General features: G+C 39.6%; 1 protein-coding gene across 2 annotated transcripts in view; it reads left to right on the top strand.

Moving 5' to 3' along the window:
- Positions 1–9,474, top strand: part of NTF3 (neurotrophin 3) — a 55,067-nt gene extending 45,593 nt beyond the window's left edge. For both annotated transcript variants that reach the window (XM_009475370.2, XM_087764681.1), the window contains exon 2: positions 5,685–9,474. In XM_009475370.2, coding sequence (XP_009473645.1) covers positions 5,685–6,479 — 795 coding nt within the window. In that variant the 3' untranslated portion in view covers positions 6,480–9,474. The remainder of the gene's footprint in view (positions 1–5,684) is intronic.
- The last annotated feature ends 18,277 nt before the right edge of the window (positions 9,475–27,751 follow it).

The raw sequence follows: 27,751 nt of genomic DNA, 5'->3' as shown, positions 1-27,751 counted from the left end.
CAATGCTGAATGTAAAATTCACCAGTCACTTTTCCTTCTATTCCAGTTCCTCTTAGCAATGACTTAAAAGTAAATACTTAGGCAGTATCTCACAGGACTAGAATTTCATTATTTTCACAGAACATATTAAATGACACCTCACTCTTCAGCTGGGTAGACTGCTCAGAGACTGATCAAAATAAAGCAATACAGATTTTTTTTTAAATCACCACAAACAAAACAAAACTAAACAAAGTGTTCCAACACTACATAAAGTGTTGAGTCTGAAAAGAGCAGAAAGTGATTTCCCAGAGTTTACTGGGGATTTAATTTATTGATGGAAGAAATAGGTAAGCTTATTTACTTCTCCTAAATTTAGGCCTTCCCTGAGACACCTAGATGAGACAGCATTAATACCCTGCTAGCACCACAGTAATAGGCAGGAATATAAACCATTAAAATAGAATAAAACTAAGCTACAGTTGAAAGATCAAACAACCTTGCAATGCATGAGGTTTGCTTTTCAATGGTGTTTGTTTTTACCCACTGTGCCACAAATGTCAGCGATCTCTAAGTCAAACTTGTTTAGTGCAAATTAACAGCTGGCTCTATGTTTCCAGGATATGCTAGTTTTCCTGTCATGCTGTGATGTGTGTTTCCACAAACCCTCTGGACTATTCAGAATGCCTAATTGTCACTTAGTTCTGCCCCTTGTTCCTTAAAGGATCTTCTTTGCTTCTGCTGCCATGTTTGCAATCATTTTTGAAAGCTGGGGTACTATCTCTGAATAAGAGGGCACTACCCCTATGCAAAGGGACCAACTTGAAGAGACTAATATGTCTTCCTACCTTGATGTCCAGTGCTTTTCCAAATTGCAAGTAGCAGAGTGTTTTCCAAGCACATTTAAAGGCTGATTTGAGAGCCATGCGCCCTCCACCCCCTTTTTAATTACCTCTGGCAGGAGCTGAAAGCATCAAATGTGTGTCCCAGCATCTCGAAGGGCACAAAGAATAGCACAGCACAAAAGCAGAGCTGGTCCAAAGCTTCTCAGTGACTCAGGAAAAACAGCTTTCTGGAATATGTCAGCAGCCCTTGCTGAAGTCCCAATATATGGAACAGAAAAGGAATTGGGTGATACAGGAGGAGAGAGACAGAAAACGGAGTGGCTATCCCAACAGCAAGACCATGTCAGGCTGCTAATGCCCACCCTAGGTAGCTGCCTACTGTCTTTGTGGCACAGGCACAAAGTGAGACTAGTAATCTACCATTACGTCCAGCCACTGAGTCCCCAGTCACATGATGAGTTTGCCGTAAACAGATAGGTCAACAAGGGATACCTTTTGATGTGAATCCAGAGAAAGTGTTGGATCAATTCTTCTGGTTTCACACTATCTAAACTGTTCTACAGCCACATGGCTTCTAGGACTGGTATGTAGTAGGTACTGCACAGTAAGATGACTATACGGGTTTAAATGGATGTGTCGTTACATCTAACATATACTGAAGACCCATTTAAGTCATGTGCCATCATACACCTTAATGTCGACTAGGCTGTGTGTCACAGCTGACCTGACAGCCTGTGGAAACAGAAACTGAGCTCAGGTACCAGCATTAATACTCTAACACAATCAGATATCAGGCAGAAATGAAGTGGAAGCAGTCACCAATTATGGTCTTCTCTATTTGTATCTAATAACATTACTTCATCTGATATGGGACTAGGGAGCATGCTGCTGGGCTGTGCTCTTATTCTGAGGTCACCATGGAAATGCTTGTGTATGCCCCTCTGGGACCCAGACCCAGGCCCCAAATATAGTAATCTAGTCTGTACTTCCTGTAGGAGCGTAAATAGTATTGTGTTCATTTCTGGGACCATTCATCACAATTACTTGACTGCAAACAGTCCACAAAGACAGCTAAAATGAACCTTTTCAGGGATTTACATATGGAAAATCTCAAGAAGAACCTTGAAGAACAATGAATATATCTCACAATATGCAGCTAACTAGAAGAAGTTTGGCTTGAACAAAATCTGCCTTTCTACCTGAAATGAATCATTTAAATGTTAAGAATATTTAATAAGAGAACAAAAAAATTCAGGTGAAGGACTAAATTCTTGGGGGATTTTTATGCCATTCTACAAAAGGCTGAAGAAGGAGCTATTGCTACTTGTGCTGGAGTACTTTCTGCTAAGGTCCATACAAGCCTATGTGCCAGAAGCCTGGAAGTTAGGTCAGTGTTTTCTTAGACAGGTTGCCTCTGTTGAAATCTTGAGTCTGAATGCAAGTCTCCAATATATATAAATTACTCACTATATACTGACTTGCTATACTGAGTAAGCACTTTTGATGCTTTGTAAATTACATTGTGTAACTTTTGAAGCATGTCTAGAAACATCAGAATGATTCGCTTTGAAAATATAAAAACATAAACATTTTGATGTTTTACATTTTTCTCTCCTTTGTATTGGTTTAACAAAAAAAAAAAAAAGAAAGTAAAATGTACAAATTGCAAATTATCCTCAATTTAGACAGGCACAAAGTTCCATTTGGGGTAAAGAGCCATTTATCAAAAGCAATATTGCCCAGCCCTGCAAACCAATACACTTTTAATGTGTCTTATACTCAAAATAGAGCCAAGGCCATAAACCAGCTGCAGTTTCCCCAGTGATGTCCATTTCTCCTAGCCAGAACAGTGCCTTAGGCATATTCTGAGGTTCTGGACTTCACGGGAAGCCTGGCAATTTCAAGTCATAGACTGGAATTTCTGAACATGCCACTTAGGAACCTCCTAGGTGAACTGTCTTGGAGGAACTCCCTGAAAACTGTAATCTCATCAAGCGCTTGCATTTTCTTTCCAAATTTTGCACCCCAAAACATCCCAGAAAAATTGGTTCTGAAACATTTTTACTTTTACAGCAAAAAATTTGCCAAGTACAAATCAAACTACAAGTCAAATTTCAGAGTAGTTTAACACCCTTCTCACCAAATCCACAAGACATTTTACGTTAGGTTCATAAAAAACAGTTTTAAACTTTTTTTCCATTAATGATGTTCCTCTATGGATGAGAAAAATATTTTATTCAAACTGCTCTAATTCTGAGGTCCCTAGCCCTTCCTTTTTCTGTGCAGCATGACATTAAAGAGAGTCTGCAGGAACTCTAGTCTTACTTTTCCCACCTCATCACCTGCTCCAACTTGTGTATTTTGCTAGTGCCACTTAGTTTTGAAACTAAGCAGACCAGTGATTACATGCAGCTGCATGTTGGCATGAAAAATGCTTTCAGCTTTTGAGCTGACCATTGTCAGAGGTTTGCTCACCATCCTATAGACTTGTGTGTCATACTGCATGTGGGTTAGCCCTTCTGAGTGCTGTAAGAAATCTGCTGAATGAAATCTGTTTTATAATATTTTTACTGTTTTTAAAAGCACATAATTTGCTGAGGGAAGACCAAATTGCACAGGAAGAGGTCTTTATATACAGCACGGTCTGGGCTCTGAGATGCATCTACATTAAGTTAGTATTTGTTTAGGTATGACAGTAATTGTATGGTAACTGAAAATCTTAGATTTCTTTTTTTTTTCTGAAGCATAACATTGCTGCAAGCAACAGTCTAGATTTAGGTGAACTCATACTGTGACAAACTGAGAATGGAAAAAACACATTTCTTGTCCATAAAAGGACAGATCACACATCCACAGAGGGTAGCTCTGATTTTGCTGCAGTTCCAAACTATGAAGTGGGGACTCACTGTTGCTAAAAGGAGTTTTGCTTGGAGTGGATGGAGGGTTCTCCAGTAAAACTTTTTTCTTTTATTCTTTGCCTTCTTAAGTAGAAAATGGTTTGCCTGCTTAAAGAGAAAATGTTGATTTGAAGAAATGGAAAATTTTCTGTTTGAGGTCTGATTTCTCTGCAGTTTCTTCTGGGAAAAACACAGACTATCCAGAGTGTTACCAGCAGGTTGAGGGAGGGGATCCTTCCCCTCAACTCAGCACTGGTGAGGCCACATTTGGTGTGCTGTGTACAGTTCTGGGCTCCCCAGTATAGGAGAGACATGGACATAAAGGAGCGAGTCCACGAACAAAGATTATTAAGGGACTGGGGAATCTGTCATATGAGGAGAGGCTGAGAGAGCTGTGGCTGTTCAACTTGCAGAAGAGAAGGGTCAGTGGGATCTTATCAAAGTGTAGAAACATCTGATGGGAGGGAGTAAAGAAGATGGCGCCAGGCTCTTCTCAGGCCATGTCCCAAGAAAAGACAAGAGGCAATGGGCACAAATTGAGATACAGGAAATAATACTGAAACATGAGGGTTTTTTTTTTGGTTTGGTTTGTTTTTTTATTGTGAGGGTGGTCAAACTCTGGAACAGGTTTCCTAGAGGGGCTGTGGAGTGTCCATCCATGGAGATATTCAAAATCTGACTGGACAAAGCCCTGTGCAAGCTGCTCTAGCTGACCCTACTTTGAGCAGTGGGATTGGACTAGATGATCTCCTGAGGATCCTTCCAACTCCATCTGTTCTGTGTTCTGTAACTGTGCCTTCATCCCAGAGTCCTAGTGGTCTGACAGATAGTGGATGTGTTTGCAGTGCAGGAGAATCAAGTTCAAGACTGGTTTGAGTCACTTCAAGCAGTACTGCAGCCAAGGCTTCCCACATGGTATAAGAGTTCTCTAATGTGAGTTTAATATTTTCTCCTTCAATCCACTACTTGTGCAACAATTTCCAAGTACAGTACAGATAAGAAGCACACTTCTAGGTCCAGTTTTCAAAATCTTGATCTTGAGTTAGTTTTGATGTTTTTGAACAAGATTCTTCAGTTTCAGGGCCGGGGGGAAAGGTCTGTCCTTGAATATTGCTAACGACAAACATTTTTGTTCCACCTCATATAAATGTAATGAAGAAACTCCATTAAAAACAAAAAAAAAAAAAAACCCAGGCCCCAACGCTGCAAACAACCAGTACAAAGTGATCCGTCTGAACTTCTCACTTGTATTACAGAAGTCTAACTAGTGCTTTCTGGAGTTCAAAATATAAGAAACCTCAATTTGCTGCTTAATGGCATCCTTTTCCTTCAAGAATACTTTCCTTTATAGCACCAGAGAGAGAAAGAGAGAGAAAGAGCTATTGAAACACAGTATTTATTTCCCAGCGTATGATGATGCTCTTAGGGTAAAGTTAAACACAAGTCATTTGAGGAACAGGAATTTGAGGGATCCATGAGATGCCAACACACAAAAATTGACAACACTTAGCAAAGTCAGAACTTCTTCATTTTACACCATTAGGTAATCTGCTACTCTGCATAATCTTGCAATTTTGAAACTAAACCACTCTGTAGAATAGACTGTGTGAAAGTAACTTGGCCTCTCTCTGCTGCCAAGACCTGGACATGCTATCCCAGCAGTAGCTACCTACCTCTGCAGAGAAAAGACCTAACTGACATATCTGCCACTATACATGGAAAGAGGAAAAGTGAGGTCATCCTGAAATGCCCATGAAATATAGATGAAAATAAAGTCAGAAAATAGTTACATTAATTATAAAATATAATGAAAAAATATCTTAAAAGAAACACATGGCCTATCTGTATCTATAACGTGCAGAAGTTATAAGATGTTAAAAACAAATCCAAATTTTCATGTCTACAACATCTAGTAAACTTCCCTATTTAATTGTTTTTATGTTGACTTTCTGTTTCTTTGCAGATCTTACAGGTGAACAAGGTGATGTCCATCTTGTTTTATGTGATATTTCTCGCTTATCTTCGTGGCATCCAGTCTACCAACATGGATCAAAGGAGTTTGCCAGAAGATTCAATAAATTCTCTTATTATTAAACTCATTCAGGCAGATATTTTGAAAAACAAGCTTTCTAAGCAGATGGTAGATATTAAGGAAAACTATCAAAATACGGTGCAGAAAGCAGACACTCAGCAAGATGTGGACGGAGGTGAAAATGTGAAATCAGACTTCCAGCCAGTTATCTCAATGGATACAGACCTCTTAAGACAGCAGAGACGCTACAACTCTCCCCGAGTCCTCTTGAGTGACAACACGCCGCTGGAACCACCACCACTGTACCTCATGGAGGATTATATTGGAAATTCTGTGGTGGTGAACAGAACCTCCCGGCGGAGAAGGTATGCAGAGCACAAGAGCCATCGAGGGGAATATTCCGTTTGTGACAGTGAAAGTTTATGGGTCACGGACAAATCATCTGCGATCGACATTAGAGGACACCAGGTAACTGTGCTGGGAGAAATTAAAACAGGCAACTCTCCAGTTAAGCAATACTTTTATGAAACAAGGTGTAAAGAGGCCAAGCCTGTAAAAAATGGCTGCCGTGGCATTGATGACAAGCACTGGAACTCCCAATGCAAGACATCCCAAACTTATGTTAGAGCACTGACTTCAGAAAACAATAAACTGGTAGGCTGGAGATGGATAAGAATAGACACTTCCTGTGTGTGCGCGTTGTCAAGGAAAATAGGAAGAACATAAATCTGCATCTCTTTGCTATATAAATTATTACTTTAAATTATATGATATGCATGTAGCATATAAATGTTTATATTGTTTTATATATTATAAGTTGACCTTATTTATTAAACTTCAGCAAATCTACAGTATATAAGCTTTCTCTCTCAATAAACAAGAGCGAAGGGTGTGTGCCTCTGCTGTGGGCAACTCCGGGGTTTTTTTAGACTATGTTTGTGACACTGCTTGTCAGCAGCATACCGTAACCTTACTGTAAAATCTGTGTAAAATCAGTATTTTTCATTCAGTATTGTCAAGCCAGTGACTGTCATTTAGTAAACTCGTTAAAAATCAGATCAATGTCAAGAGTTGTGTACATATTTATATTCCCCACTCTATACATTCACATTTAATTGGATGCAGCGTTGACTCCTTGCCGCCAAAACAAAAATGGACCAAAATACATGTTGTAGCCTGCAGATGATGTCAACATTACAGGCATCAAGTAGTCATAAAACACAATTTCCGTGTATTATGCCAGTTTTGCCAGTGAAATGACCATTTTCCCTCTGTTTGTTAGTATTTCAGAATGACTGTTAATAATCCAGCAACTTTCATTTATGTTTTTGAAGCACATTTGTTTTGTGAATGTTTCTAATGCTGCCAGTTTGTCATAGAAAAAATATGAAAGAACTCTAAAATATTTGTAGCAGAAACTTACTGAAGCCAAGAACCAATCTAAATTGATCATTAATATAAGATGATTTCTTAACATAAAAGATGATTTCTTCAGAATTTACTATTTATTGTGATCAGCCTCTTCCTCCTCACACAAATCAATTATCTTCTGTTTGCATTTTTGCATCATTCCTCTCTGTCTGAGTTTTTAAAGTAGAAACAAAGCTGGTGGTGTCTTAACATTAAAAGAGCACTTGGCTTGCAAACTGTAGTAAAGAAAGATATGATATCCCAGCATGGATATCAAAGCCACACACCCGTACGAAGCTGTTATTCTCCTCAGTAATTCATTCTCCATTTTTCACAGAGGGAAAAATGTGTAGAACTGCTCGACAAACCTGGTAGCTTTCATAGGGACATGAAATAATATATCGTTTTGAGCAGTACAGTGACTAAAATCCAGGTAGTCCATACTTATAATGAAGTTCTTCAATTATACAGGTGAGTTGTTACTTCAGACAGACAAATGTACTAGCATATATATATACCTCAAACTCTTCTTTGTATTGTCATGTAGCTCCACTGGGGACAGTAATAATTACATTACTTGAAGAAATAGTCTATTATACATTAGCTGTATAATACCCTGGATGGGATCCCACTCCCATAAAGGTAAATGAAAGTCTTGTCATGGATATCAACAGAATTAAGATTGGACTGCATATGTTATCTGTGTCTAGCTAGATCTTAACACACAGTCAGAGCTGAAAAATGCCAGCCATTCAAAAAGCATTACAGCTGTAGTGGTCTTAGGTTTTTATAGTACGTCCTTCACTGTTGTAGCGTGTTCAGCATCGCAAATGAGAATGAGATCAGAGCATTCAAAACCAAGGTTGCAGGGTGCCTTTGTTCATAGAGTTTTCACTACTGGAGAACCAACCTCAAATCTGCAACAGATCCTCAAAGGCAGCAAATTGTGTGGTCTCCCCTAATCCCTTACAGAGATCGTTACACATCATAAAATCACCAGAGAACCGGACAGGTTGCTCATGAGGCCAAGCACTGGAATAGCAGTGACTCTGAAAGCCACTTGGAGCATGTAAGTATAATTCTGCAGGGGAGGCCATAAACAAAGGTTTTGAGAACTATCTCAATTTTCAACATGAGGCCAGGGTATTTACCTCACAGGAAATAGCATCACCTCACAGAACTGAACCCAACTTTGCTTCAAGCAATAATAACTTCAGAGGTTCAATTCCAAGGCAATCATTAAAAGGAAAGAGAGTATGTACAAGGAATTCAGTATCTGATAGATCTGACCAGAATTTTTCCCACATTCTCCTTCCTTGGTAAACATTAAAAAAAAAAAAAAAATCCTCAACAGAAGTTTTTCTAGTTTTACCAGTAGGAAAGTTTAAGTTTCAACCGGGAAAAAATAACCCCTACCCATTAATTTTTTTACTTGGAGGGACAAGCATATTTTTTAGTGTCCTGTCCCACTGAAAATTTTTGCAAGTTAAAAACCTAATTTTACACCCTGAATTCCCAAATACAGATCGTTTTCAGATGCTGTGAGCAACTGAGAGCAGATATTGTCATGGGTCATTAACTTTAGAGATCTCCCTGTTTCAGTATGCCAGATAAGTCTATCTCCCTATGAGAAGAGGAAGTAAGAAAACTAAATGAGCTTGGTTAGTCACTGTTGTTTACAGACCCTATATCCCATTAATTGGAAACTACCCTGCACCTACATTGTGGATTCCACACTTCATTATATCACTGTAAATCCAGAGAAATTGTATTGAAGATGGGTGAGAAAATGTAGGTTTATAGCAATATAAACAACATCAGAGTCAATCCTAATGCCTTTATTTCTGCTCACCAAAAATCAAGGGAGGTTCATTCTTTGTAGGTTCAAAGAAAATAATTTGTCATTTTCCACTGTAAATCCAGTAACAGGAACTGGTCTTTGACTCTAAACTTAACCAATGCATCAAGTATTTTACAAACGGCCAGCAAAAATGTATCAGGGTAAATACAATGCCTGTCATCTGAAACACATTAAACAAGAAAGAAGCATGGTGCGTAAGGTTATTAGATCGGCTGCCTCTTTCTGACCCCAGTATAACAATGAACGGAAGTGTTACCCTCTGGATCTGATCCAATTTCCATTAAAGTCAATGGAAAAACTCTCACCTTCTCCAGTGGAAGCTGGATCAGGCCCTGAGTAAAGAAAAACCTGCAGATCTCAACCAGAGAGCGGAGCAATTGCACACATCAGTAACGTGTTCTTGTAAATCCTGTGTACACATAAGATGCTGTATAATTTTGTAAAAAGTTTGTAAACAAAGCCTGTAATAAATTTGTTAAGGCCTAATCCTGTTTTCACTGTAGCTGGGGTTGGTTTTATTGTCAGCTTCGGTCATGGCACAATGAACTCAAAGTTCCTATCTAACTTTTTTTGTATGTGTGTTAAGTAATTAAGCAAAATATTCAGCTCGCAACACTAGTTTAATTTGAGAATTCTAAAACTCACTCCCATAAGGCAGCTCAGAGGCTCTGTCAATATTGTTTTGCCAATAGATCATTATAAACACACATTTTATTTAGTTTTTCTCCCAAACGACCGAATGCTATTCTGAAATTGCCTGTCTGTGTCAAACTGTATTTTCTCCATTTTTTCCCTAGTTTTTTTACAGTCCATTTAGTAACAGTAAAAAATGCTCCACTGAGGTTTTGGGAAACCATCTGCATTTATTTTATCACCTTTGAACACATGTTCAGGAATGAAGTCTGTGCAGCGAGTTTACTGCTACCAAGAGATTTGTGCGGCTGCACCAGGAAGAAACTTTGACTGGTCTATACAGAGTGTGTGCTCAAACCCACTCTGCTCATACTCTGTTTTTCGATGCTTTAGCAATCAGAGTCTTTCACTCAGCTATACATTGTGTGTCTGCAGACAATACCAAACAGGAAACAAGTCTGATTGGGAGTTCCAAAATTAAAAATTTAATGATAATGACCTGCTATTTCTGACCTTTCAGCAAACGTATTTATGCAGCAAAGTAAAGCACATAACCATTCATTTCATTTAATAGGAACATTGTGGCAAAATCAATGGTTTCTGTGTTCTCCACACTTGGTGCGCGTATGTAATTCATCACGCATGTGGTGGGGTGGCCAAGGCAGGAGAAGGAGGAGGAGAGGGAGGAGGAGGAGGAGGAGGAGGAGGAGGAGGAGGAGGAGGAGGAGGAGGAGGACAGGATAATAAGCACTACAGCTTATGAGAAGTAAAGGGCTGTGCTCTGGGTTGGAGCATTTTAAAGTGTGGAGGGGTTGTTTTCTGAAAAGCTTTGCCTGTATTTTGTTACAGCAGATGGCAGGATGACGAAGCAAGCACAGATGTGGTGTAAAAAAGTCAAGCAATATAAGGATAACAAAACCTTTCCTGGGAGAGCTGGCCATTCACTACCACTGTAGGTCTGTGCAGTTCTGTGCAGTTTATTGCAGAGCTCAGCAATGACATTCCCAGTTAAATTATTTAACTACCCTCTATGGCAAAAAAAGTATTTTTTCCTGAAACTTAGTACATTCACGAGCTGGGTAATTTTTCTTTTTTTTTTTTTTTCCTTTTTTGTTTTGTAATCGCTAGCTGCTTTGGTCCCTCTGATGAACAGCAAATGGTAATGCTTTCCATGAAGGTCCCCAAATATAGATTTCACCTTTGTTTTACTGCTGAGCTTTGAAGCCAGTGGCACCTGAAAGCCATACTTTGACTACGGAACAGGCCTTTTGATGTAATGACCTCATGATTCCAGACATTTTGATCACAGGGTCCTATTTTGGAGCCACTAGCCACACAATTAGGTAAGATCATGACCAGGCTGCTCTAAATCACACTTGAGAAGCGGCTGTGTGCACGGTAGCCAAGGAGCAAAAAGAGAGTGAGGCAGTCTTATGCCATCTTTACATCCACCTTCCCAAATCTCCTGCTCTGCTTTCAGTCTTGAGCTGCTGGTTGCATGATCAAGGGCTGCATAATCAAGGGTTGCTTCCTGCATGTCCAAGGGTTGAGATGCCACGTAGACCTTTGACAGAAGGACAGTTCCTCAGTTCGCATTTTTTGCCTGCCCAGAAGCATGTCTTATGTGAATCTCGATGAACCTTCTGTAAAAGGGTGCTATGGTTGCAGCATGTCAGTTGTCCCCCTTTAAAACACAGCATGTATTTACTGTTTACCTGTGTCTCAGGGAGGAAAGAGCATCATTGATAGACCAGCTCCGTTATTTGTAAATTACATTGAGACTATTTGTCAGAAAACACGAACGTGTCCAGGGGAGGCTACTAAGGAGGAAGGTAGGATGATCCTTTTCTCTAAGCAAAAATATTTCCATGGAGGGTAGGAGAAAAGGAAAGTAAGTAAGTGCTGAAAAAAACAGGGATTCATAGCTGTTGGGTGGCAAACATCTTACAGAGATTTAGGAAAGCAAGGGAGAGAGAATGTTTAGCTATAATCTCAGATGAAAGACTCTTTCCTGCTGTGATATGGGTTAAAGAAATGCCATTAGATCATCTGAAAAATGAATTAAAAAGGAAAATGAGCCTCGATTAATTGGGGTCAATCCCACTGCATTGATTAGGAATTAACTATTCTCACTGAGCACAGAAGATGAAGTCTTGCTCTCGGTTAGACCTATACAGCCCCTGTTGTCAGCTCTTAGGACTATGAAGCTGTTAAGTGAGGGCAGAGTTTGGCTCAGAAGGTATTAAATCCAAACTGAATGCATAAGGAGGAGCCTAAGTTGAAAGCATTACCCACCACACAAAACAAGCCAAGGTTTTAACATTAGTGTCATAAAAATTGTTAATTACTTCGTCTAGTTCCAGGGATTTAAGTTTTAAAATACGTTTTGAACTGTCTGATATGACCAGTGCACATATATTTAGTAGCAATTTACAAAAGAAGAAAAAAACCTGTAAATGGAAGTATGCAGTAAAATACCGTGTCAAGTACTGTAAATAACTTCTGTTGATTCCCATTTATGTTCTCAGTGTCTGAGAAAGGAATTTTAATACAAGTCTTGGTTTTGTTTTACACATGGTATTTTGTATAATAAGCACCTCAACGTACTGCTTGTAGATGTTTGTGGTGTGCAATCTTTGTGGATAATGGAGCAGAAATATGGCTCTAAAGTTTCTGGGCAATGTAAAAGTTTTAAGTCTCACATTTGTACAGTAGATATAGTTAAACCAAATGTGTGACAGTGGCAGAATCTGCTTCTCAGGCTCAGAGATTGCATATGCTTTAAAATATCAAATGGCAGCTTTTGTCAAGTTATTACAAATACCTTCAGTCAGATTCATATGTGACACAACCCACTTCTCATATGGGGTGCAATTTTTTTTTAATATTTTATTGAACAAAGATACTAAATGTGATTCCCATTAAGCTCAGAATATAGAAATTTGTTCATTTCTACACTGCTGACAGAGCATACACCATAACCCCAATATATGAGCCAAATCACAGGTCAGAGCATGATCCCTGAATTTTTGTCCTGAGGAAAAAACTTCCAGGAAGGAAATTTTTCCATTCTGCAGAGAGTGAGAGCTCAGCTGCCACAGTTGCAGTGTCTATGCCATGATATCACAAGGACCTGTGTTTGAAGTCTTGAGGAGGTAGAAACTGGTCGACTGAAGGGCTGAAGGGTAGAAGTGGGATGGGTGGGGCAATAATTATTACATTGATTCCTTGAAAATTAGACCCTTCAAACACATAAAATAGACTGATCCTCCTGATGTCAGGATCTGACTCAGAGGCACATATCCCCTAGGTCAATAATCTTGGCCGTCTTGGATTCCTGAAACTTGGCGTCAGGACATGGTACTTGTCCTAGGCGGGGGTAAAGGTGAAAAAAACCCCTTCTCCCACCATAATCAGATAACGGCAATTATGCAAAAGGGATTTCTCGTGGGAACAGTTTTGTCTCAAACTCCCATGTTTTTTTGTTGTTTTTTTTTTTCCACAGAAATGGAAGACGGGTTGCTGAGAAAGGCCTGCTGCACGTAGTTTTCTCAGAGGGATATGAGGACACTGTAGAATAGAAGTTAGACAGAAAGAGAAAAACTCTCCTTTAGTAGATTCATTCAGTGATCGATTTTCCCTTCAGGTTTCCTCTTACCATGTTGGTGGGTCACCACAAAAATATTTGGTGAGGTCTTCTGATGTAGATCTTGCTGCAGGGAGAATTTATATGCAAGCGGGAAAGAGGAGCACCACAGTACCATGACTGGATTGAGGACAGGGGCTCAGCAGTCTCTGTGGCCCCTTCCTCTCTTTTTCTAAATGCCATGGAGACTGGGATGTGTCAGTGGCAGAAAAATGGAGAGCAACAGCAGTATAGCTGCACAACACATATCCCCATTCGCAACAGCCAGGCAAAGAGAGCATGAGGTCAACTCCATCATCTCACAGGTTGATCCCAGGACAGGTCCTTCATCTCCTCCCGTGGAATCTCTGAGAAGAAGAATCCATGCTGCCATTTTGTAAATGAAGTTTAAGAAATATCAAGGCAATCCTGCAATGGCTTGGACCTGGGTCACACAAAGTGAAAGACTAAAGAGGAAGGCAAAAGTGGGTGGGGGTTTTTTTAGCAATATTTACTCTTGAACAGTTTCAGTTGCATCCAGAATGTACAGAAAAAGTCAGTCTGAATGGTGGAAAGTCTTTAAGTCACCCATATAGTTTTAGAGGCAACCACCACAGACACAACTAATAAATACATAACTCTACTCTGATCTCACACAGGTTTAATGTCTGACTTCCGTAGGACTACAGCCAGTTTTTACTGATACAATAAAGCTTGGAATTATGCCTGTGACATTTTAAAGCAGGTGGTGAGCTTTGTACTTGATCAGACTCTCAATTTCTATATACCATGTAGCTGTTGCCTGTGTAGCTATATCATGAATACCAATCGAATCATTTAACATGATAGATTACAAGGGGCCTACACTTCTATGCTGTAGGAGCTTTAAACTACATCTGCCCTGCATGGAGGGAAATTGTTGTCAGATCCCAGATTGACTCAATGCAGTTCACCAGGTAAACCCAGGGGCTTTCCATGGCACCAGCTAAATAGTCTCCCCTGAGAACCACCATGCATAGCATTCAAAATTAACTTTACTTCTTACTTCAGATGTAACTTCATTGGGCCTTGTTTTGCTTGAAGAAATTATGAGAAAAAAGTAAAAGCTAGATTTGCAGGTACTGGCATTCAGAATTAAATTCTGAAATCCATAACTATTGTCAACACAAGAAACACTGGAAAATTAAGATAGCATGTACACACTACAAACTCTGTGAAGATGCTTTTGTTCAGAAACATAACAGCTTTAGACAACAACAGTCTAATCTCAGCTAAGACAAAGAACCTGGTCCTGCTGAACATAGTTTTCTTCTTAATTAACCACCTGAGTTTCCTTTTAATTCACTGGAAACTTCACATTTTGTGTTTTCCAAGTGTTTTTAAGTAAGCAAATATTGAGTATAATTAACATGATAACTTTTACTACATTAGAAACACTCCAGAACTACAATTTGAAATAAACTGAAATGATTCATTCTGGGTAAGCACCACATCCTGAATTTTGTAGCCTTTACCAGCCTTCAGTAATGACTCAATTTGCAAAGTAGGGCACACAGCTTGACTTTGTGAGCTTGGAAAACTTTGAGATTTTTCTCTTCATCTGCTTTTTCATAAAGTCTTCATAAATGCCAAAGATTTTATAATCCCTAAACATAATCTGAAGTGTCTGCTTCTGTTAGCCCTAAGGTCATTCATTATTCCATGAAGTGTTTACTAAATATTCCATTGCCCCAAGCAATGACCTACTCAGTAGGAACTGGAACTCTGCAGGCTCCAGAAATGAAGAACTACAGCTCAGGAGGTGTGAATACAGCCAATAACACAGAAGCTGATACCAAGAAATTCGCTGGAAAGCCAAAACTGGAGTTTAACAAGGACAATAGGAGAGAGAAGCAGTAACTGAGGAAAAAAATCCAAAAGTTTGTAATCTTAAGAAAAAAAGATCTGTTGGCCTTTGATAATAGCATTAATTTTTTTTTTTTTTTCTCACAGAGTTCATCCCTCTCTGATTTTTGCCTTGTAAAATCCACTCCTTTCCTGTGAAAGTAAAATATAATATCTTGATCTGAAATTCTGCTGTCAGGGAGATTTTCATGCTTAAAACATTTAGTGGGTCTCTGCTAATAATCAGGGTAACCACTCCTAACAAATTCCTTGCTTAAACCTGTAATCCCACTCTGTCCATCTGGCTGTGGGAGTGGTTTATAGATTCATTCTTCAAAAAAATACACAGCCAGGATTTACAGAGAGCCAGTTCCATAGCTCGGGCTGCATTTAAGTGGATTTATTTCACTCAGCCTGCTTGCATAAGTCTTGATCCAAAATAGCCCTTAAGCATATGCCCAATTTTAAAGAGAAGAATAGCTGTCTCGAAGTTGGAAAGATTAACCTTGTGCTTAAAGCTAAGTGCATGGTCAAATGTTTTTGTGTACCAGGGCAATAACAGGATTCCTTAGTGATTTTATTACTGGAAATAGCGATTCACTAAAAAAACAAACGGAACAAGAATATGAGCAATCCTAGTAGTTCCCATCCCATAAGTTTTGCTTAAAATTCCTAGGGAAAAAAAGCACAACAAGTAATCTGTAAACATTTAAGATCTGATCCAAGGTCCATGGAAGTTTGTAAAAAGCTCCATAAATTTCCAGTGGGTCCTGGATTATGTGCTTAATAATTAAACCTTGATCAATAAAATGCCATGGATTCATAGGATAAAGAAAAGAACACACCAAATAAAACTGATCATTTGTTTTTTTAAAATCAAAGAACAAAATTAGCAGATAAAGTAATATCTAGAGTGCAGTAAAGCATTTGGCAGTACTTCACAAATTCTTACTTGAAAAAGTCATTCAAATAGACTTGGATATGAATGCAGTCACCTGGATGGGGAGCTGGGGAAAGGAATATGAATTACATGCAGAGATAACTGGAAATGTGCTGAACTGGGGGAAGAAGTCATTCAGTGGTAACTGCGGAAACAGCTTTAGACCTGGGGTGAAATTTTGAAGACCACCTCAGTGACTTAGGTGCCCACATCACTTGTTTGAATGCAAATTGGACACTTCCCTTCCAATCATGTGTTTGGCAGCAGCACTCTCTAAAAGGTGCTGAGGAAAGAGAAAGTGTTTTGGGTAATAATTTGAGTTTACTTTCTCCTTGCTTATTCATTTGGCTGCTCAGAAGGCTGCTGCAGCTGCAGATGAATATTTAAGTCACATGCCCAAAGAAAATTCCTTGCAATTTCTCTGGATTTATCCCTCCTACCATTAATATACCCTATCCAAGACTTAAGCAAGTTGCTACAATGAGGTCCTAACCCCTTCCAAGTCCCTGGTAGATGGCTCCAGTAATTTATGGAAGATTTAAACCAAACACATGGAAAGCTGAGGGATTCCTCCAGCATAAGACTGCTTATCGAGAATTTGGATTAAAAGGGTCCTTGGCATAGAAGTCACGTTTCTTTGCCCTGCATAGTAAGAGACCTAGGAACAGAGTCACCCCAAGCAAGGATGAACACTTTTGCCCTCTCATCCTGCTTTGTTCAATGTACATTGTATCCAAAAGGGAAGAAACTAAGCGTCACTGACTTACAGATGGAGTGTCTTATGTGCAAAACAGGTCCTATTTTCTTGCCTTTCCACTTCTGTGGGTAGCTGGGCTCAGTATTGCCTTAAACTTAGGGTCCAAAAAATTTATTGCTCCCACTATTAGAAGTGATTGTTGCTATAACTTGGGTGGCAGAGAGTGGGACGCACATCTGCAGTTAGGCCACTCCAGTTCACATTCATGAGCACTTTGCATCAAGGTGCCTGACTAGGTGCTGTGGGGCCAAGGCACATGCATCCCTTCTAGAGGGAAGTGGGTCAGGCCTAAAGTGGCCTGACAAAGTCAGGTATCAGTCGTGCAACACGATTGCCCCCACTCCCTCTCCCAGTTTCACACATACGAGAGAAGTTCTACGAAAGTGATAAAGTAAATGTAGAGATCCTCCAATCTAGATCCACTGCTATCATCAACCAGGGAGCCCTGGCAAACACATCCTAGAAACAAGCAGTGATGTACCACCATTTGCATTAAAAATAACTGATACAAGCCTCCTGCCTTGCTGGCAGTGAGTGCCATGTAGATGGTCAGTGCAGACTTACTTCTGTGCCCAGTTCTTGCTCAGCCACATTCTTGATGGCTGCTGGAAGAGGAACGTTTGACCTGCTCTTTAGGAGCAGAAAGGCAAGTAGTTGTTAATGCCGCACTTTGGAGATCTTCTCCCCACACAGTGCAAAATACTCCAGCACAGACACTACTTCATTGGCAGCAGATGGAGGAAACAGGCAAGTAGACTTCAAACATTGAACACAGAGTTTGGTTAGGACCATGACAAGACATCCTGGGAGATTCATGGTTCTTATCAGCAGAGGAGAATTGATACTGGGAGAAATGGATGAACAAACACACAGCCTCTTCTGTCTCATGTGATCTGAGTAGTACTTCAGATGCTTAAATTTCATGGGGGATAATGAAAGTACTTTGGCTATTTCCTTTCTGCATCTTCCTGTACTTTTGACTTAAATGCTGTTTAATGTCATCCTTGCTGTCAGGATAGGTGAGCATCCTTCACTGTGGAGATCCAGAGATGTTAAAAGAAAAGCGCTAATAGCTGTCACTGAAGCTGATAAACTGCTGTTAAGATAACAGTAACACTTGCTTTCACATCTCTCTCCTCTCTGCAGTTAACTTCTGTTTCTGGATGGAAGTGTCTGTGTTTCCTAGGTGCCTTGGAGGAGCTGGGCAACTGTCACAACTAATACAGGGAAGTCTATGAGGTTATATGCCATGTAGTTAAAGTTACTATCCTGGGCACAAGTCACAACTGATTCTCTAAAAAAAGCCAACCAATTCTAAATGAAAGTTGAGCTATAGGGTGCTACTCAGGGTAAACCAGATTGTTGTTCCTTTCCTTCCAAATTAGTTCTCCAGATTAATTTATTAGTCTGTCACCCACATATGAGGGACTCTAAGGAAAGATGGCCAAAACCAGACTGTAAGATGAATTATTTGGCCAGCTGGAAACAGCTTGTATGCTGCAGGCTGGGCATCCCTGTCTTCGGGAGTGATGGATTCCATCACAGACTTAAAAAGATGGACAAAATGAGGATATATTCCTTTTCTGTCAGGATCACCACCTCATTTACAGACCACTTTGCTTGTCTTCTGGCCCAATATGCACCAACAGATTAAAAGTAGGAACTACGTATGAGGAGAAAGGGGATTGGGAAAATTGAGAAAGATTTTTGGCACTGTCAGGGTCAAGTGCTCGGAAAACACAAATCTAGCCCAGAAAGAAATGAGTTTCCCCTTAAAATAATGAAAGATATAATAGTTCATCACAGGTAAATATACATTTATATACTTATTGATTCCCTTTTGCCCTTGGTGCTAGACTGACTATGAGATGGTTGTGAGTTTGGTTTTGGTTTTGGTTTTGGTTTTTTTTGCAGACCTACTGTGCTCTGCAATTTCAGAAGCCTCCCAAGGGCTGGAAGACTTGTCCCAAGTACGGTTTACCTATAAATCCCAGCTAGGTAAAGGAAAGTGGCATGGACTGAGAAGCACAAGACCAGCATTTTGTCTTAAGATGTTCTGTGAAGAGGAAGTCCCAGGTGTTTTCAGCACAAGCGTGAACTCTGAAAATGAAGTTAAATCTGTCAACACTGACTGAAAATGAAAGGGGTCATGCAACAGCATTCATAGGAGATGGAAATCTCAGGGCAAACAGCTTCAAAAAGTGAAAAGAGAGAGGAATAGAGAGAGGGAGGGTAGGAGAGAGCAAGGGAAGAAAAGACAGCTTCTTTGGACATTTGGCAGTGGGGACAAAATGCCAGTCCTCAAATAAAAATGTGCAGTTTACAACAGAGATGATAAATTGGGTACAAGACAATCAAGCATTTCTGGGCTGGGCAGGGGACAGGATAAAGAAGATTGACTAAGGTTAAGGAATAGTTGAGGCTAAGAAGCTGAAGGCCACCCACGCAGATCAAATGGAAAAGCGCTAATGGGAAAGACATTTTGCAAGTTAAAAATATAACTGATTCCTTAATCTGGGAACACACAGCTATAAAATAACAGCTGTACAGCAAGCCAGAACAAAGTTTTCTTCGGTGGGAGAATGAAAGGTGGTTGAATGGAAAGATATCGTCTGCTTTATCAGAAATAGGCCCCGCCAGGCCCTCAGCCAGGACGGCTTCGTGTGGAGAAAGGCAGGGTTGCATTCCTCTGAGATGGCAACACAGCTCTGTCCGACAGGCCAACGCAGCAGTCTTCAAAGTAACAATGAAATATTAGACGTTTTAAAAGGATTTCCCACTATATTGATGTTGTTCCCATAACACAAGCCAAGGAGTAGGAAGGCAGCACATCAAAACACATTTGCATGCACTTGGAAACGGGCGTCTCTTCTGTACCAGCTAATGCTTTCTACTGTCTGTAAAGGCAACATTTGGATTGCGAGTACATGGAAAAATCTTCCTATGGCACCTGCACCAAAGGCAGGATGCTGAGAAAGCAGCCTCCATTGCTGATGGTGTTTGAAGTAATTAACAAAACCCACAGGCGTGTCAAACTCTGTAGGGATGAACACTCCTGTTCTGCCCCAGCGTTCAGCCTGACCGCTTCCACTGCTACAAGGACAACACCTGGCCCTACAGTTTAGAATTGCTATGACTGTAGTGGCTGCCCCAATATAGAGCATAGACATGAAATACACTATGATTCAGGCTAGTTGCATAGCACTTGTGCACTTCTGAAGTACAATTGATGCAATGCAGGCAATATGGTGTTACGGCTGTTGCAAGGAGTTAATTATTCATCTGTCAGTGGCACCTCTGCTTGAGAGTGACCACTGATAACACTCAAAGCACCACAGAAGAACCTGCAAGCTCAGGAGCTGAAAACATTCTTTACTCTTCCCAACCATCACATTTTGTAACAGTACAGGACACAGTCACTGTATACTGTCTGCTTGTCCGCCCTGTTCTTTCTGCCAGCTCTGTGCTCCCCACTATTACAGCTCTTAATTTTTTCTTTCAAGGTGTGGTACATAACAAGTGCAAAACAGTGGCAACTTCTACAGTTTTTTATCTTACGGTCTTATCAGCTCTTCCAAAATCCCCTGCAAAGCTTGGAAGAGTTACGAAGCAGAAAAAGACCATCATCTTGCAGCATAACAACTGACTGCTTTATGACGTAGTAGCTACTACTCACATACTCCCCTGGGATAAGGTGTTAGCATGCTGGAAGAGAAGGGTAGCTTGCTGAGCTTACTTATGTATTTCCTGTAGGCTAACCACATTCATACAAGAAGACTATGTAGATCCCTTGCTGCTTCATCAGACATTAATTTGTAGACAAGCCTGTCAGTTCTTTCTATTAAAACTTCTGATTTGTGATGGAAATCAGGTTTCCAAATTTAGTTCCTTATCTTTGCAAATACTATTCTTTATTATTCCAAAGTTATTATTCCAATATCCTTATTATTCCAGTATCCTTATTATCCCAGTGTTATTTCATATTACTCTTCAGGAACTAGTTCTAAAGCATTCAGTGACATCCAGATTTTTAGCTGACATAATATGATATATATCAAGGGTGGAAATATTTACTGATACTATTTGGTGAATCAATGCATGATAGAGATCTGAGAATAGCATCAACTGACATCTGTTTGAGACATAGCATATCTTTTAGCTGCCCTGCCTCTTATCACTTTCAGCTTGCTACCTCTGCCTTTTATTTTCAAATCCAAGAATACTGCAAAATGAAATTTACTTATGCAATAAACAGGGCACCTGTCTTGCACCTGGTTTAAGTATTTACCAATGATAGTGAAGCACTGAGCTGCCAGAGGTAGAGAGAAAAACAAAAATATTACTTAAAATTGAAAGGGAAAGAGCCCTTAATCAATGTAATCTGGCAAGGTGCTGCATACTGGAACAGACCCTGCTCTTCAGTACTGGCTAAAGAATAGACACAATTTTTAAGGCTATGGACATTCTTTTAATACTAGCAAATGATGTGTTACAGCATTTTCACCATGATCAAACACAAAAGAAAAGTCAGACTTACCGCTGGATGAACCTTTTTCAATTACATGTGTGAGATGCAGGGATAAGAAGGATAAGGATAAGAAGGAGAGCATAGCATAGAGAAAAGCATAACAGGTACTAACCAGTTAGGAGACAGAACAGGCACCCAGCAGTCAGCAGTTGCAAAATGGCTACAGTAAGACTGGAGCAGTTCGGCTCTGTAAAACTTAAAGGGCCAGATTTATACAAGCACATTGGGTGAAAAGCTTGTGTAAGAGCATAATTCTCCACTGGGAGAAGGCAGGCCCCAGTCCCGGAAATATTTAAGCATGTCCTTAACTCTAAGCATATGAGTACTTCTATTGACTCCGGTCTGTGTATTCCTGTACAAACAATTAAGCATGTGTATAAAAGTCTGCAGGACTGTGTTTACTGACGTACAAAAAGTTACCCAGGAAGGTGATGCTTTAGCATTGCGCTTGTTACAGCTTTATCACAAAAGGAGTGGGGTACAGTCACAGTTACTTCCCGCTCCGGTGAGTCACTCTGGTCATTGAATAGTGTAAAGATACATTCTAGGAGTCCAGAAAGAAAAATAACATAAAATAATTAAAATGTGCCCTAAAAAATATCAAATTGTTGCAGCAAACATTGCTTATGTATTCACTCTAATATTTCCACTTTATTCAGAGTAATGCCCATAATAGGCCCCCATCTAATTGAAACAATTCAAAAGCACTTTGGACTGGTCAAAGTGAAAGTAACCTCAGTTACTGATTTACAGCTCCCCTCTCCTCTATAAGTGAGCTCCCCTCTCCTCTATAAGTGAATCGCAGAGATGCAGTCAATAGTGTCAGTATTTTTGAAGTGAGAGCAGAAACACCCCAATGATAGGGCACAGGTATCTTTGTAGACTTATCATTGGCAAAGAGGTCTTATGCATAGCCATGCTCCACTTCAATTTTCTGCTCTTTATCAAAGGGATTACAACATTTTCCTCACCTGCATGACTTTCATGATTGTTGACTTTCAAGTGTTAGCACTTACTCTTACAATGACCTAGATGGGAAGGAGACTTAAAAAGCAGAAGACACCAAAGCAATACTAGAGGGTTTCAAAGGAGGGCTCCCTCTTATCCTTGCTGCCCAAGATCATCACAGCATGGCTGCATAGGACAGTTGGAGCTTATACATGCATGCCCAGCCCTTTGTGCACTGCAAAGACACCCTAAACTACATATCTGAGGTTTCCTTTCAGAGATGCCAGGTGGCATCATGACTTCGGGACGGTCAATAGGGTATTTCTGCAATTATGTGATATCAATAGGCAACAAATTTTGAGTCAGGCTTGCTCTGAAGTCACTGTTCTATGTGGCCACAAGGATGCAACTGTTGGGTTGCTGATGGGATTTATTTGCTTATATTGAATAATAGAAGTAGTTAAGTGTTGACAGAATTGAAACCCTACCTTTTTTGCATATTTTTCCCTATGATTAAAGCTAATCTTAGCAGTTTCTCCAATGCCATCATTTTCCTCCTGTCACTGAGTTTACTCTGCTCAGATTTCCACAAATATGAAATCAACATTAGAGGCTATTGGAGATATTTTGCTTGGTAAAACTTCATTAAATTCGTATCACCAAATAAAACCCTGTATATGCAATAACTCTGACTTGCACAGAACCCATAAACCACTCATCTTTGATTGCCTCCAGACATAAGAGGCTATGACCTTCTCAAACATCTTAGCACCAGAGGAATTGCTTTGCAAGTTTCATTTGCTACAGTATGTTTCAGGAAATGTGGTGACTTTTTCCCCACTAATTGAAATATCCTGAAATGTTGTGAGAGTCATTCTGCTCTTACTTACACCACTAATTTCTATTATTTCACAGTCATCTCCATGAGGGTGATACCAGACTGCAGTTCCCTATGTTTAGTCACAGTAGTTCCCACTTCACATTTTGTGTAGCTGTGTGGGTTGTAGCTTTTTTACAGTGTGTCATTAGCACAATTGATTACATGTTATTAACGTGTCATGAAAACTTGCCAGATGTAACTTAAAATTGGATTCTTAATGAATATCTGGGCCTGAATCTGCTTTTTCTTGTATTTTGTTATGCTGGAGCAGCAACTCTGAAGGCAATGTGTGTTGCAGTGAGATTAGAAGCAATCCATGTGCTGAATCCTACACCCAAGAACAACTCCGAAGATATTGGGGTGGGGTGACAAACATGGAACACGTGGCAATTAGAACCTGAATTTTGCTTTTAATATTACACAATGCAAACATTACTAATAGAGCAAGACTTCATGTATTCTGTAATCAATTAACAGGGTTAGGTTTATTGCCTCAAGACTTTTTAATAATAGAAAATCAAAGGCAATCACTTAAGGGGACTTCTTTATACCCTGCCATTAAAACAAGGGTTCCTTGTAAGGCATTAGTACAGGTGGGTAGAATTTACCATACAGGGAGAAGAAAATTAGACAGGAAATGTTCCAATTATTATTTTAAATGTCTCTGGATGAAGCAGCAGATAAACAGGACTAAGGAACTTCAGAGAGTCTGAAACCTTTTGCTTTCTGAGCCAGACTGCCCTTTCTAGAGACATACTCCTAAAAAATTAGGTACCAGAAGATTTATTAGCTGGAGGGGGAAAAAGTTTTAAAATATTTTTCTTCATTGCTTTAACATGAAGCAACTCATAGTGTGTGTGTCCCTAGACATGAAGGCAGAATAAGATTATTCCATGATACAACTATGCTTTGATACAACTCACTTTGTAGTTTGCTATAAAGTTTTGTTTAATTGTTTAAAAGCTAGATTTGTGCTCCCTTGAATATATGTAGATGTAAGAATTTGGTTAAGAAAGCATATACTTTTTTTACTGCATTGGAGCTTAAAAATTATTTCCAAAGGTAAAAAAGGTTTCTGTAAAGACTGTTGGCTGAAATGCAATGTGATAAGGAAGGAGATAAAGTAGTTGGCAGCAGAAATCTGTTATATTTGCAAAAGGAAAAGCAGAGAAGCAAAAGAAAAAGCCCTGATGGAGAAAAAAAAATAACTATAGAAGAGATTTCCTGTCTAGTGAAGACAATAGACACTTGCTTGAGAAGGCAGAGTGGAGCAGACAACAGCAGGAGAAATGTTTCCAGTGGTTCTCACAGAATTGGAACACAGAGTTTTCTTTGGCAAATAAATTAGCTGCAAGAGCCAAATGTCTTCAGAAACAGCTTATCCTCTGGTAGCTGTCTTTTGCTTAAACTCTCTAAAAAAGCATCTGTAAAACACTGTGAAGCATGAAGCGATTCCAAATGCAATCAGTTAGATAAGGCAGTGTCCATTCTGACTTAGCCACTTGTTCTAACAAACTTAGTAATCCAAAGCTCTGTGGAGAAGAAACTTCAGGCTGCCTGCTGCACGGCAGGACGTCATGGATTAGGTTCTTATATACAGGCCAAGTGGTTTAGCAAGAACTCAGCCAAGATGCAATGACCAAAGGGAAAATCCTGCTCTTAGATCTGCACGGCTGATCTCAGACCCCCACATCTACAAAATCTACTGCTGTACATTTTTTTCTCCTGTCTGCATTCCTGGGAGAAAACACTGAGTGGAGAAACAGCAGTTGCTTGCAGGGAGTTTACCCACTTGTTTTCTGTATCTGATGTTTGATGGGAGGAGGAAAGAGGCTGAGGGACAAGAAACATTAGTCTCTAGCATTCCACAAGAAAGAGCTTTTCTTCAAGGGCATACATCAAAGTTCCCAGATAGTTGCATTTTAAATCCATTCCTTACAGGGCAATGATCTGATAGAAGAGGAAAGTCTCTGGGGACACACTGGCTCATGAGAGGAAATTAATGACTGGCACGCAGCTTATACACTGCTGGATATGTCCTTGTTTGTCAGCTGCCAGCAACACAGGCAACTAGGAAAATTCAAGTCCAGTTGAAGCCTGGATACTGGTTGCCAGCTTGGCACTAGACTTCCTGCTGTCAGGTCTTAGTTGCCAAAAAAATCCCAGTTTTAGAGTGACTCAAACATTTTATCTTTCATATGTTTTATACAAATGATGAAAGGCACCTGAAACAAACAAACAAAAAATTGCTAGCATGTCTTTATTATTACCTATTGGGGTCAGGGTCATGTATTCTACTTAATTCAACGCTGAAGTATAATTTCAAGAGCATAAGTGGAAAAAAATAAAGGGTCATCTGAACCAAGATCCTCAGGCTCCACTTACATGAAGACTTACATATGTGCTTACCTTCACACAGTGCAAAAACAGTATATGGCAACACTGTTCACAGGTTTAGAATGATGTCTGGAGATTTTGTAGGATTAGATCCTTAATTTGCTACTTGAAATGGAAGTTCTGTAAAAGTCTTCATACATTGATGCATAAAAATGAAATGCATTTTTAAAATTGTGAGGAATCCTACAGTACCCCAATGAGCTGAAGAAGTCTTTTCATAACAGATGGGCAATAAATAATAATTTCCTTATTTTCACATGTATTATAACTTTCTCTGAAATAGAGAAGTGGAAAATTAATTCTCTTTTTTAAGCTAATATTTTGCATCTGTTTTAGTTCCCCTCTTTTGTCTTAGCATCGTCCATCTCTATGACAAGTAAATTTTTCAAATATGAGACACAATGATTTATGCTCTCTTTAAAGATGGAAATCCATGGAAGCTTTATTATTTGTTGCAAGAGGACTAGGAATTAATCTGAAATTTATTTATTTATTTATTTTAATTTAGGTATGCCTAGCATTTCACGAGAAAGAGACAATGGTATCCCTGTGAGACAGGGCAGGGAGCTAGCTCAGGATGTAAGGACTGCCCCCCTCACTACACCTCAGAAGACCACGTTTCTGCCTTCTCAGCATGTGCACAGTTATCAGAACAGAAGATGTGTTCCCACTTTATGTATTCTAACTTTCACCACTTCAGTTTGATTCCTTTTCCCCTTTCCCCATGGGACTTATAAAACAATCGTGACAATAATCATACATCACTATTGTTTTTTGATACCTCTGTTTCCAAGCCATGACACTGTTTTGGTAGATATTACAGTGCAATTAGAATGACTCCCCTGTAACGTTGTTGTGGTCAAATTTATTTATTCAGCACAGAGAGTGAGTGTTCAGCTCCTTCTTACTGTGCACAGAACCACCAAAACCATTCCAAAAATAACAGAGATCTTAAGCACCTATATATGCTTTACTCTTAAGGTGAAGATACTTTGCAAAGGCTTTCTATCAGAGTTCTGCTTAATATCCTTTATGTTCTGCCTCTTGGAAGTCAAAACAAATATTTAGGCCTGAAAAGAAACAACTGAGTATGCACATCTTGGATCACTGGGTCAGTTCCAGGTAAGGTGGAAGCCAATGGAAAGACCCTTCTTGGCTTCGGTAAGGTTTGGGTCAAGATGCAAGCCAAGAAAGAGTACAAACTGTTGCCATAACTGTTCCTCTCTTCTGATGGCCAAGCTTCTTAGATGATAAGGGGAGTTCTGCAGGGCTTTTGCCTTTCCTACTCAATTAAAGAGTCTATATTTGGCAATGGAAAATAGCTCTATTTAGAGCATTTTGTAAACAATGTTAGTTATAAGGAAATGATTTTCCACTCCCTGTATATCTGTATATCTGAAGCACTGTTATGTTCAGGTCAAGAGACAAAAAGTTATTATTTAATCTAACTTAGGTTTAATGCCACATTGAACTGCTTTAACTCACCATTGAGAAGCAGTTCTACTCCATGAGAAGTTTTAATGTGTGTGTCCCTACAGTTTTGTTAAGAGCACATCTAATTTACCAAGATCAGATTATCTATCAGTAGTCAGCAAACCTAAAAGTCTAGCCCCAGGCACAGTCAGAGACCACCTTTGAAATACATGTAATTCTACATCCCAAATGAGCCGGATACAGCTTCATAGGGTGTTGATTCTCAGTTAGGTAAGGGGTCACAGGAAGACCCAGACAGGCTGTAAACATATAGGGCGTCTGTGTGGCCACGGGATACACCATGCCCCTGGCTGCTCCTCGGACTGTGCTTCTATATACATAACCGGTGAGAACATTGATACTTCTTGCAAGATGAGATATACCTTGATCCGTGTAAGGATGCCAGATTTAGTGTTTTTAATGAAGAATGTTGCTCTTGAAGCAGATTTCAAAGGAATAATCACTTGCACGAAATTACATGAAATTTCCTGTATTCCTTTGCCATGACTACTGGGTGGTTACTCGAACGTATTTGAATGATTGCTCTTTTCTCCTTAGTCACAGTAAACAGGAACTGGTATTTTCGTTGTCTAAACAATAAGTCAGTCAATGTTTATTAGGAGTACCTTAGGCCTCAGAATCTGAACTAAGATCCAGGGCAC

This window comes from Nipponia nippon, unplaced genomic scaffold, assembly GCF_047370975.1.
Source record: "Nipponia nippon isolate SJK-2023a ecotype South Korea unplaced genomic scaffold, ASM4737097v1 scaffold_3, whole genome shotgun sequence".
NCBI lineage: Eukaryota > Metazoa > Chordata > Aves > Pelecaniformes > Threskiornithidae > Nipponia > Nipponia nippon.
Note: the sequence above shows the minus strand (reverse complement) of the source record. Positions and strands in the feature narration are given on the sequence as shown.